At 40.2% G+C, this 13,444-nt stretch overlaps 1 protein-coding gene across 6 annotated transcripts in view; it reads left to right on the plus strand.

Moving 5' to 3' along the window:
- ASAH2 (N-acylsphingosine amidohydrolase 2) overlaps window positions 1-13,444 on the plus strand; it is an 86,681-nt gene that overhangs the window by 54,028 nt on the left and 19,209 nt on the right. For 5 of the 6 annotated variants that reach the window (XM_080688332.1, XM_080688331.1, XM_080688334.1 and 2 more), the window contains exons 9-15: window positions 602-722; window positions 3,389-3,514; window positions 7,536-7,622; window positions 9,964-10,068; window positions 10,192-10,273; window positions 11,418-11,533; window positions 12,708-12,802. In XM_080688332.1, coding sequence (XP_080544458.1) covers window positions 602-722; window positions 3,389-3,514; window positions 7,536-7,622; window positions 9,964-10,068; window positions 10,192-10,273; window positions 11,418-11,533; window positions 12,708-12,802 — 732 coding nt within the window. The remainder of the gene's footprint in view (window positions 1-601; window positions 723-3,388; window positions 3,515-7,535; window positions 7,623-9,963; window positions 10,069-10,191; window positions 10,274-11,417; window positions 11,534-12,707; window positions 12,803-13,444) is intronic. The other variant, XM_080688336.1, reaches the window with a different exon arrangement.

The raw sequence follows: 13,444 nt of genomic DNA on the forward strand, positions 1-13,444 counted from the left end.
CCTCTTTCAGGCCTCCATGCAGTTATTCTGCTGTTCTCTCTCCTTGGAATGCCCTTAAGAAATAATTGCTAGTCATCTGTGGTCCCCAAACACTTTATAACCTTTGTCACATTTTATTAAGGGCATTTCTTCACATCTTTGTCTTCTGGAAGATTCTGAAAGCAAACTGCAGTTTATTCAGGGTGTGGAACACAGCAGACTCTCAATAAGTGTCTGTTGAATTAGTTTGGACTAATTTGAATAATTATTACATGTGTGCCTTCTTGAAGGACAAAGTCTATGTCTATACAGTTCTTTAGGTATATCATCTGATAACTGACCAGCCTTGGCTCTTGTTAAAAGCTGCTGCTGCTGGGCTGATGATGATGAATTATTCATAAAAATAGTTTTGCATTTCACATTTAAGTCAATGATAAGAATTCTTAAGTATATTATTAGTAATGTAAGCTCATTAACAACAAAAGCACCTAAATGTGGAATGCCTATCATTAAGTTGGTTTTTTTTTTCTGTTGGGGAGAACTTAACAGAAATCCCAGTCATCCTTTTTGGCCCCAGTTATCTGATTTTCTTCATTAATTTAGGCTTCTTGCTCTGTTACAGCTGGTTTGCCATCCACCCTGTCAACATGAACAACAGCAATCATCTTGTAAATAGTGACAATATGGGCTATGCATCTTACCTGTTTGAGCAAGAGAAGAACAAAGGACATTTACCTGGACAGGTAAGAATTTATGGTACTGAAAACTTCACCTTAATTCACTGAGTATCATCACTCATGCAATATTCAAAATATCTAATTCAAATTTTCAGAGTAAAGTGTCAGTATGGGCATCACATCCTATCTAATAAAAGAGTAATATGCAAATTGACCATCACTCCAACACACAAGATGGCCACCTCCGTGTGGTCAAAGATGGCCACCCCCATGTGGACACAAGATGGCTGGCAGGGGAGGGCAGTTGTGGGCAATCAGGCCAGCAGAGGAGAACAGGTTGGGGCAGGGGGCAACCAGGCCTGCAGGGGAGGGCAGTTGGGGTGAAACAGGCTGGCAGGGGAGGGCAGTTGGGGTGAAACAGGCCGGCAGGGGAGGGCAGTTGGGGGGACCAGGCCTGCAGGGGAGGGCAGTTGGGAGAAACCAGGCATGCAGGAGAGGGCAGTTAGGGGTGACTGGGCTGGCAAGGGTGGGCAGTTAGGGGTGACCACACCAGCAGGGGAGGGCAGTGGGGGCAACCAGGCCTGTAGGGGAGGACAGTTAGGGGTGACCAGACCAGCAGGGGAGGGCAGTTAGGGACAATGAGGTCAGCAGGGGAGCAGTTAGGCATCGATCAGGCTGGTAGGGGAATGGTTAGGGGGTTATGCATTTGCCCTTCTGACTGGAACCCAGGCAGAAGTGGTTAGGGACCAGACAGGCAGGCAAGCATTTGGGAGCCAGCAGTCCTGGATTGTAAGAGTGATGTCCGACTGCCCGTTTAGGCCCGATCCCACCAGGATCAGGCCTAAACGGACAGTCGGGCATCCCTCAAGGGGTCCCAGTTTGGAGAGGGTGCAGGCTGGGCTGAGGGGCACCCCCCCTCCACCGTGCATGAATTTCGTGTACCAGGCCCTTAGTACTGATATACTTGGATAAAAAAATTTCCATCTTACCTAGTAGGAGAAGAAAAATTCAAAACTACCAATAAACTGTGTCAAGCACTACCTATATTGATGGCTTCATAAAGTTTTAATAGTTGGATAAAGGAGGGCAAGTTCAAGGTTTTTGTAATATATAATCATTTTTATCAACTTGGAAACATGGTAAATTGTATTGATGTTTACTTTTGTTTTCAGAGTTATAAAAGCATTAAGCTTCTTTTTAATTGTATAATAATCTAAATGAGGACAGATGCCAATCCTTTTCACTGGTCCAGACATCCCTCTTCATGGTGAATTTCCTTTCCAGGACATTGTTCTACTTTCCTGTAATAAGGCCTAAGTCAGAGACAGCCCTAATCCATCAGACTTGTTTGTAACTTTGAAACTCAGTGAGTGACTGGATCAGAGATGGGGGCCAGGAACCCAGTCCATGTACTCCAGATGCTGCTCAGATCTGTATACAATAAAGACTACAGCTAGATAGGGAGGAGGGACCCTGTCTGCTTGTGACCAGCACCTAAGCCCTAGGATGCAGGATGTATGATGGGATGAGAGCCCCGGGCCCTTGACTAGAATAATGCTCTGTTACGAAGATACTGATCCATGAACATTTGATGTGATCTTTTATCTCCTTTGTTGACAAAACTGTATTTTTTTCATCTTAGCCTGTATTTTAGGGAAAAGAAAGGAGGTTCTCATTTGTGATCATTGGCTAGGTGCTAGGCACTTGGAAATAAATTATGTTTTTAGCATCATGATCTCTGATACTTGCTTACTTCTTTTTCTAAGACAATTTAAGACATTTAAGATGGAATGGTATAAACAAACAAAATAGAAACAGACTCATAGATACAGAGAACAGACCGACGGCTGTCAGAGGGGAAGGGAGTTAGGAGGCTGGTTGAAAAGGTGAAACAAACAAACAAAAAAAAACCCCACCAACCCCCCAAACTCATAAACACAGATAATAGTGGTGGAAGAGGGTAAAGGGGACACAAATGGTGACAACCATTTTGGGTGGTGAACACACAATACAATATACAGATGATGTATTACAGAATTATACACTTGAAACCTATATAATTTTATTAACCAATATCACCTCAATAAATGCAATAAAAAAGTCACTTGGAATAGTTCCAACCAAAAAAAAAAAAAAAAAAGAAAAAGAAAAAGAAAAAAAGAAACAAGGACAGAATGGCAGAACAGTGGCTTGAGGTTACCGCCTTGTACCATTCTAAAAGGTTACGTGTTGTTACTTCAGGTTGAAGAGGTAGAGAAAAGATGCGTGGAAGTGCAAGCCTGGATGGTGGATACTGTATTTAGGTTCAATTTCACAACAGGAAAGTCTGGATTGGCTCTTCTCTTTTTAAGCCAATACGATATTTATTTTTAAAGGGCAAATGCATCTTGGATCTCTAGGTTCAACACCAGAGACAAAATTGACATTTCAGCATTTTGTAACTTGTTGCACACGGTGTTCCTTGTCAGCGTGCTTCTGTTTGAGGCACAGATTTGAAACTGTCCTGCTTAAAACCGCTCTATTGATAATGGGAAAGTCGTGAGTAATAATAAAAACACTGTGCTGGGAACCTTTTCAGGAGTAAGGCATTTCCTTAGAATATTGTATGTACATCCTTTTTATTGTGTGCAAATGGTTTTGAATAGTTCACCAAAGCAGATGGAATGTTTGCATTTTGAATGGGAGGCTTGGGGAAGAAAGAATAAAAGGCGATTTGCTGTTTCTCTTGGCAGGGGCCGTTTGTAGCAGCCTTTGCTTCATCAAACCTAGGAGACGTGTCCCCCAACATTCTCGGCCCATATTGCGTCAACACGGGGGAGTCCTGTGATAACGCCAACAGCTCTTGTCCCATTGGTGGGGTAGGTACCTATGCCAGGAAATCTTTGTTTTTGCAGGTCATGCGTCTTTTATGTTTGAATATTTATCATTCATTTACAAGTAGGTTTTCCTCAAGTATACACTGGCCTACTTACTTCTATCAACTGCTCTTCTCAAAAGCACCCACGAAATGTCAATGAGATAAAATTATAATTTGCTATGTGACTATGAAATTTTTTGAATGGTGAGGCAATTTAGGAAATGTCAGAGATTAAATATCTTTCCCCAAACGTGGACCGCCTGAAACATGATGCCTTGGCATTTCTGCGGTAACAGTACCCCAAACTGTCTGCCTGAGACATTGCTCACTCATTAGTAAAGCTATGGTTTAAAAAAGAACAACAACAAACCACACATACAAAGATCAAATTTTTTCTTTTAAAATTGCAAAAATCTTGCTGTCAGAACTCCAACAACATGAAAGCATAGAGAACAGTCAAAAGTGAAAGACCCTATTCACCTCCGTCCTGCCCCCCTCTCCCCTTTCCAGCAGTTACCTATATAATGACTTCCTATGTATTTGCGCAACCACAAACAACATTTATAACTTATTTGTTGATTTTTTTGTTGGTCCAGGATTCCAGTTTTCCACTCAACTTTGTCTTAACAATATTTTTATGACTATATATGAATCTGTGTGGTAAGTTTCAAAGACAAATGAGGCTGTACCATCATTTATTTAACTGCTTCTCCCCTCCCTCAAGCTCATTTAGATTATTCAGCTTGGACATGAGCAGCAGATGCTCATTTCTGGTTCTTATTCTTTGTGTTTAAAGAACATTTTACCTGTGATATTGCTTTTATTTAACACTATTTCTGAGCTATTTACTTTATTCCAATCAACCCCACCCAATGAGCAATATAGCTTCAACAATTACACTTATCTATTATATATTACTATTTTTTATGTAGGAAGTATTCTTTGTTACCCTTTATTTGCAAAATTTCTACACATTATGAATTCACAGTAGATTTGATAACTACTTACTAAATTACAAAATTCATAGATGAGATGGTTAAACATACTTATTTGCAATAGAATATTATGCATCAACTTAATGTCTTCTGTTGGAATACTTAAAGTGGGAAAAACTCATAATACATGATGTTGACTAAAAAAAAATCAGTACTTAATAATATATATTCATTGTGATTGCAGTTTGGAAAATCAGTGTGTCATTGTAAAAAGACAAAGTGAAACACACTGAATTGTTGACTATGATGTTCTCTTTTTTGATACTATTATAAATAGGTTTCATTTTAGTTATTTTGTATTTATTTTTATTTATACATTTTGTTATTTTTTACAATGAGCGTAGTTTACTTTATAATCTGAAAAAATCACACCAAAGTCATGCCCCCTCCCCCAATAGGATTCTCTCTTCCTCTGCTCCCCTCCATGCATTGGGTCGGCTTCCCTCAGGTTTGCAGGACTGCAGGTGGCAGTAAGGAAGGTGTATGCTCCCCTCCCCCCGCCCCCAAACAAAGTAGGAGAGAGAAAACTTCTCCAACACAGAATAAAAGTTCTCTCCTATCTGATTGGGTCAATTTCTGTCACATGTCCATCCCTGGACCAGAACAGTTGCTGGGGGAATGGTATGTGCTGAGTGGCTTAGGTTGGGTTCCTGGCCAAACTTAGCAAGGCCTACAGCCTTAGACTTACTGGGAACCAGGAATGGGAACATTGACTGCCAGCGGGGACATGACTTTCTGAACAAAGTCAGGATTCACATAAGAAAGAGGAAGAGGGAAATAAGGCAGATGTCTTCTGCTTTAATGTGGGTTCTTTAAAAACATAGCAGCTTAAGTTTAGAAAAAAGTTTTAATATTTTTTAGGAAAAGATATATGCTTGTTACACATTCAAATAATATGGTAAAGTCCAGAAAATAAAACTATGAAAAGGAGCACCCCCTCATCCCGTAAATTAACCTGTTAAAATTTTAATGAACTTCCTTCCAGACATTTTGTGCATCCATGCATATATATGCATGTAAAGTCTTACGTAAGTGGGATCACACTGTAATGCTAGTCTATAACCTGCTTCCTTATTTCCAGTAAGTGTGCTTTAAAACATCATTTAAAATCCCTCTGTGCCTGGCAAGTGTGGCTCAGTGGTTGAGCATTGTCCCATGTACCAGGAGGTCACGGTTTTATTCCTGGTCAGGGCACATGCCTGGGTTGTGGGCCCCATCCTCAGTAGGGGGTGTGCAGGAGGCAGCTGATCAATGGTTCTCTCTCATCATTGATGTTTCTATCTCTCTCTCATTCTCCCTTCCTCTCTCTGAAATGAATGTAAACATATTTTTTTAAAAAATGAATGAAACCCCTTGTAATTTTCAATATTGAGTACCATAGTTAACTAGTCCCCTGCTGATGAGTATTTTCTTTCCCTGACTTCTGCCTTCCTTCACACCCTCTCTCCCATCTTTTCTTCCCTTCTTGATATAAGCATGCTGTGGTCACTCTGCTTGTCATACATATTTTCACATGAGTAAGAGTTCACCATAAGCCAAATTCTTGAAAGTGAGTTTGCTGCCAAAGAGAAAGGACCGCTAACGTATGCTACACATAGCCCAAACTCTCTCATCACGTTTCCACCCACAGTGCACGAGCGACAGTCTCTCACCAACACCAGGACTGTCAGCCTTTCCGTTTTCACCAACACAATATGCAAGGAGTTCTCTTTGCAGCTTAAACTTATATTTAATTATTCATGAGATTGAACATATTTCATGTTGAATGGCTATTTACATTTATGTTTGTGAATTGCCTATTTCATCTGCATCCATCATGTATTCATTATGGCGGTTATTTTTACTATTATTTTTCCAGCTTTATTGAGATATAATTGACACATGACCTTGTGTAATTTAAGGTATACAAGGGATGATTTTGATATACATATAGGGTGCTTTTTACTGCAAATAAGAGATAATCTAACTCAATATGGATGAACCAAAAGGTATTAATAAAGATATTTTTTCTTACTTTTCCAAGTTCCTAATATTTTAAAGTCTTAGTTTCTCATAAACAATACCCCCCATTGATTTGTCAGTTGTCTTTCAGCTTATGTTTTAATTTTCCACATATGAATATTTAAAGTGTTTAAGTTATCAGATGTATTTAACCTGTTCTATATAATTTTAGAAGGGTCCTCTGCACCCTTAAGACTTTAAAATATATTCACTCATGTTTTTAATACTTTTTATTTCATTTGTAATATTGAAACATCTGATTAATCTCAAATTTTTCTGATGTAAGAAATAAGGTATAGAGTCATATTTATTTACTGTTTTTTTTTTTTTTTTTTTTTTTTTTTTTTTTTTTTTTTTTTTTCCTGAGGGTCAGCTAGCTTTTCCAATATCAGTTTAACTGAGTTTCAATTTAAGGTGATCATGACAAGAGCCACAGGCAAGAACAAGCTAGTAGAGACATGTGCAGCCAATGGAGAGACATTTGCAGCCAATGGAGAGACGTGACGTTAGGTCTTAGCTACCTGAATAATCTTCGGCAAATCCTCTAACACACCTGAGCCTCATTTTCCTTATTTTTAAAAATTAGGTGCTGGAATAGATGATTTCTAAAGATATTCACTGCTCCAATTCAATTAATGCTTTTGTTTTTCGTAATCTATAAGTTGAGAGAATATCTGAAAAGAAAAGCTATAATGTGTCTTAAAAATTATATTTGCTTAGATTCACTTGTAATTGTCCAATTCTTAAAATAATTGCTTTTTAAAAAATACATTTTTATTGATTTCAGAGAGGAAGGGAGAGGGAGAGAGAGATAGAAACATCAATGATGACAGAAAATCATTGATCAGCTGCCTCCTACACATCCCCTGCTAGGGATTGAGCCCACTACCCCGGCATATACCCTGACTTGGAATTGAACCGTGACCTTCTGGCTCATAGGTCGAAGCTCAACCACTGAGCCATACCAGCCAGGCATAAAATACCTGCTTTATTCACCAAGAACACATCTGTCTCATTTTGTTCCAGTCTTCCATGTGCATGTCTAGGGGACCTGGACAGGATATGCTGGACAGCACACAAATTATAGGACGGATCCTGTACCAGAGAGCTGCGGTAAGCCGTGCACCCACTCTTTGATCTTCATTTAAAACTAGAGGCCCGATGCACAAAAGTTGTGCAAGGGGCTCGGCCCTCACGGCCTGGGCTGCCTTGGCCCTCGCAGCCCTGTCTTCGCCCGCAAGGTCGTCCAGACGGTTGGTAGTCTGAAAGGTCGCCTGGACGGTCTTTCTGCTGTTTGGTCTAATTAGCATATTAGCTCTTTATTCTCTAGGATTGTTCTTGAGGATCTGCTGACAGTGCTCTTTAGGAAGTCCCTAACTGTGAGGAAGACAAGCAGCACCAAGGGGTCTGGAAAGCCAGATGCTGCTGCAGGGCAGTTGGGAAGGTTTCTTGCACAAGCCACACAGGAATCTCTCTCTGACTGCCTGGTCCAACCACTTACAGGAAGTACATGTTACTTCTGCCAGAGGGCTTGCTTCGGGCAGTGGGATGATAGCTAGATTGTAAGGTTTTCAATTAGCATGGTATATATGACCAGACTGTTTCAGAGGCTCGGAAATCTCTCAGGGATTTGCCTGCCAAATCCTTTAGCCATTTCTTTTTAAAAATCTTTATTGTTCAAAGTATTACAGATGTCCTCCTTTTTCCTCCCATTGTCTCCCTCCACCTGGTTCCTGCCCCGCCCCGTCCTGTCCCAGGCCTTCACCAAACTATTGTCTGTGTCCATAGATGATGCATATATGCACATAAAATCTTTGGTTAATCTCTTCTTACCCCCCTCCTTCCCTCTGAGATTCATCAGTCTGTTTCATGTTTCCATGCTTCTGATGCTATTTTATTCATCAGGTTATTTTGTTCGTTAGATTTCTTCGTTTATTTTGGTTTTTAGATTCAGTTGTTGATAGATACATATTTATTTTATTGTTCATATTTTTAATCTTTTCTTCTTCCTCTTCTTAAAGAATACCCTTCAACATTTCATGTAATGCTGGTTTAATGGTGATGCATTTCTTAACTTTTCCTTCGGTGACAACACAAAGCTGAGCCCCACAACTCGCTGCTCTCACAGTTTGGATTCAAATGAGTTCTAGTCTTCTTTGATATGGCAGAGATCATCCATCTTATCTTTTCTTAACTTTTTTTTTTTTTTTGATGAGGAGAGAACCTGGTCTCCAGCAAGATTACTATGATTTGCTCTACTCTCTTCCCTCTTCTAAATTTGATCTTTCCTTTAGTCCCATATTATGTGTCAGCTTCAATGGAGACAGATTTCTGACCGAAAAGACAGAGGATGAGCTGGAGAGCTGAGCTGTCTCTGATAACGAGAGTTAAGTCTCTTCCTTTTCATAGCTTACTTATACCTTTGTTGTACACACACGTGTGTGTGCACGTGAGTGTAAGTAAATATTTTGTTCCAACGGTTCTAAAACGTTTCAGCAGCAATTAAGGAGGATCAAAAGCACCTTTAAAAACACCAGACACTAGCCAGCCCTCTTTGCTGCAGTTTCTTTTTAATTACTGTGGTGTTATCAGTGGATTGCTCTACATGAACAGATTCTATTTAGGGAGTGCATCTGTGACACAATTAGGTGTCAGAAATGTTGTTATCTTTCCGGCCCCAGAGCCAGCCAGTGGGATTTGGCCCACATTCTGCATTCTCTTCTCAGCAAGGCACAACTTTCCTCCTCCCCAGGGAGGCAGCTGCCTCGGGGGTCACTCAGCTCCCAGCTCCCAGGTGGCAGTTGAAACTGGGATGGTGTGGAAATGAGTTAGGTCTCCGGCAAAGGGACTTGTACCGAAGCAGGATTTGCCTCTGTTGTATGATACAGATCAGTAAAAACAAACATTTGTAAGCATGTGTTGACTCACTTTCCCCATAAGATTGAAAAAGCATCAGTTGACCACCTTGGGGGAAAAAAAAGATCATCAAAGAGGAGCGGGGTGTTAGGGGAGTTTATGCAGATGAAGTGGGGCCTGAAGTTTCCAAGCCGCCCTTTGGCATCTCCTCAAGCCAGCCCTGCCAGAGGACTCAAGACTGAGGATGCCCGAGGATACACTCCTGTTCTGGTGAAGAAAGTCACTCAGCCCTCCTACTTCTCATCTTACATTTTCTTAACCGTCTTTCCAGTGAGACTGGGGCCTTTTGTGCCTCATCCTGGATCACTACGGTTTCATCTTTGTGGGGAAAAGCACGGGTCAACCATCCAGGGCCTTCAGTCTTCAGGGAGGCAACAGGTTGGCAGAGAGATCACCTGGGTGTAGTGGCTACTGCTATGGACTCAGCAGAATAAAACTTGTCTGAGAGATCCTTCTCCAAATTGGTACTTACTGGATACAGTGGTAGTGCTCATTTTAGCTTTTTGCTCTTAGCAGTGAGCTTCTGTGGGTTTTCTAGGCGCTGTATGCCTTGGCTTCCCAGGAGTTAACTGGTCCACTGACTTCGGCTCATCAGTGGGTGAATATGACGGACGTCACCGTCTCACTCAATTCCACACACACGGTAAGTGTTGCTGAGTCACGCTGACTGTGCCACAAGCGTAAAGCTCAGGGCTGATCTCATCATTAGTGGAAGTTTAACTTCTGTTTCTTTTTTTCTTTTTTGTTCAAAAAATCTTTCCTTTAGGCAAAGACATGTAAACCAGCGCTGGGCTACAGTTTTGCAGCTGGCACAATCGATGGAGCTGGGGCCTTCAACTTCACGCAGGGTGAGGTGCAGATGAATGGAATCTGTGGTCCCAGCTTCTGGAGCTTTGGGGTTGTGTCCCCGAGGAGAGTTTACTTGTAGCCAATGCATTTACTATGTTTCTTTCTAAATGCAGGGGTGTGCGGGAACTCCAGGTTTGTACATGACAACCCGATTCCCCAGGGACGGGTGTCTTCGGTCACTCAGCTTTCCACACATTCACATAGAATCAGAGACAAATCCTCTTTGCATTTCAGTCTGTGGGTGAATAATTTTAAATTGTGCTTGGGCAAGAGGGTTGGAGGTGCAGAAGGGCGTTGTCATTGTACCTTCCACAACACGAGTCGGCTCTTCCAATTTGTTATTAGTGTCTCTGTTCCTTATCCCTTTACGGAAGCCAGAATCCCTCAGGGCAGAGGCCTTTAGGAGACTAACGCATGTGGTCCCAGGTCCCCTTCCTGTGTGTATTTCCAGGATCTTCCTTAATTTATAAAGTTATAAAACTTGTCTGAGAGTATTAGGTTTTAGGTTTTATAACTTAATCCTGATTTCACTGTACTTATAGGCTTTGGTTTATGTACTTTGGATGCTCTTTTATTAGACTCACATACGTTTATAATTGTTATATTTTCCTAATAGATTATAGATTCTAAGTCGATAGGTTTTGTAGTTAACATAACTTTTCCCCAGATTATGGATTTTAGGCTAGGTTTTTGTATTTTACTGATAGTGTGTGTGTGTGTAGATAAGTAAGTGGGGATTCAAGAGAGGCCTTTTCAGGGACCCCAAGCCAAACAACTGGTACCTCAAATTGGAGGTGTCATTTTTAGTTTTCAAAATGGAAAATCTACAGTGAATTATATCATACTGTTTTCACTTGAAATGTGGAAGAAAAGGAGCAATAGAAACAAAACTTTAAGGATGCTGAGCAAAATGTATTCTTTTATTCTATCAACCACACTGAAGATCTAATTAAATAATGGCTCCTATTTTAGGATGCACAGGAAATTTTGCTGCTTCTATTATTCAGACTGTCTTGGAATCATTAAATAACAATCTTAGTGAAATCTCTGAAACTCCTGAAAGCATTGTTGTACAACAGCTGTCAAAATGATGACAGTTTTTCCAGAGGATTGGAGTCATATTAATTAAAACATTCCTAACAGGAACAACAGTATCAGATCCATTTTGGGACACTCTTCGGGATCAGCTCTTGGGCAGGCCATCTGATGAAATCAAAGAGTGTCATAAACCAAAGCCAGTCCTTATTCACACTGGAGAGGTAAAGCACTTTTTGTTATCACGGTGAAATTAGTACATTGCTTTTTAAAATTTATGAATTGTCGGATGTGAATGGTATACCTGTATTGGCATGGGAGGTCTTATTCAGATATTCCCACATAAAAATATTTCATGTCAAAAGTATGGATGCTGTGAGGCTAAAAAAATAAGGGGTATGATTATTAAATATTGTAACTTTGAATTTAAGATAAATAACTGGAGCAATTAGAACACAGAAAAAGGAAGAATAAAAATAACAGGTGTCTTACTTAAGATTCATTATGTTACCTCCAGGACAGGAGTGCACACAGAATTCTCTGCAGAGAAGAGCATCTCAGTCCCTATAAAAAGGAACATGTCCATGTCTCCGTTTTCTCACAAGTCAGGCAATGTTATTATCTAAAGCAGTGGTCGGCAAACTGCGGCTCGCAAGCCACATGCGGCTTGCGAGCCGCAGTTTGCCGCTCTGTTGACTAATGAGTTTGCCGACCACTGACCTAAAGCAACATTCTTTTCCTATTCCTTTGGAACATGGATTTTCACATTCTAAATGTCGAAGTGCGATGCCAGTGTTTATAATATGAACTATTGATGTAGAATACAATTTAAATAGAGTCCCCCCCCCCTTAATATTCAATTAAAATTCTTCAGGAAGAAGAAAGAGAGGAAAGGGAAGGGATAGAGGGAAACATTCTATACTCATTTGAGTACAGAAAAGGATAGATTTTCTTGGAGAAAATGTGGAAAGTAAGGCAACACTTGGTAACTGAAAATTTGAAGTGCTTTTAGAGTAAGAAGTTATTAAGTGAAGCTATTCCAAATGATGGAGTTACTTAATTGTTTTGTACGAGGAGAGTCACCACCATACTCTAGTAGGTCCTTGGTCATTGGTTACACTTTGTGATTCCACAGTGACAGATCCACCAGACATCATTGATGAGAAAATATGTCCAGGTTAATGGGGCATTCGCATTTGAGATTCACACGTTATGACTAGATAAAATATTTAATGTTATATCATGAATTAGAAATAAAATCTATGATGGCATGAGACACCAAAAGCAGCTGGAAACATTTTGCATCCTTTAATAAAGAAACTTCTGTGATCATCACATGTCTCTTGGTCATAGAAAGAATAATATTCCTAACACAGTGTTCATATTTTGGGTTCTTAGCTGTCTAAACCTCATCCCTGGCACCCGGATATTGTTGACGTTCAGATCATTACTCTTGGGTCCTTGGCCATAGCTGCTATCCCTGGGGAGTTAACGTAAGTCCTTTTTTATTTTATAGTTAAAAAATGTAATTATTGTGGCCTGGCCAGGTGGTCCTGTACTCCAAAATGTTTGGGTTCGATTCCCAGTCAGGGCACAGACCTAGGTTTTGGGTTTGATCCCTAGATGGGAAGCAACCAATTGATGTCTCTCTCTCTCTCTCTCTCTCTCTCTCTCTCTCTCTCTCTCTCTCAAAATTAATAAAAACATATCCTCCAGTGAGGGTTAAAAAGAGTTGCAACTTTTAAAAAGTCAGTTATTGTATATGTGTTTCTGTTGGAATCACTTATCATGGGCAGATAATTCTGTACTGACTCCTTTGTATCTCACTGTACTTATTCGGCATCGCTGACAAATATTCCCACCCTCTGTTAGTGGGACCTCAGAAGAATAAACCTCTCTGTACTTGTTCCTAGTGTGTCACTTGAAGCAAACATAAAAATTTGAAAACTTATCGTTCCAAATTAAAATGATGTGAATTATGATGTCAGTAGAAAGACTTGAAATAATATTAAAATACAGACTCTTGAAATAATTACTCTAGGTTTTAAAAGCATGAAAGAATGTTTTAAGTCTCCTCCTCACGCAGTCTTTCCTATCTTAGTAAGAGGTAAGTTTATAGCTTTCCTGTTGCTCAG

This window comes from Plecotus auritus (genome assembly GCF_963455305.1).
Source record: "Plecotus auritus genome assembly, chromosome: 9".
Lineage (NCBI taxonomy): Eukaryota > Metazoa > Chordata > Mammalia > Chiroptera > Vespertilionidae > Plecotus > Plecotus auritus.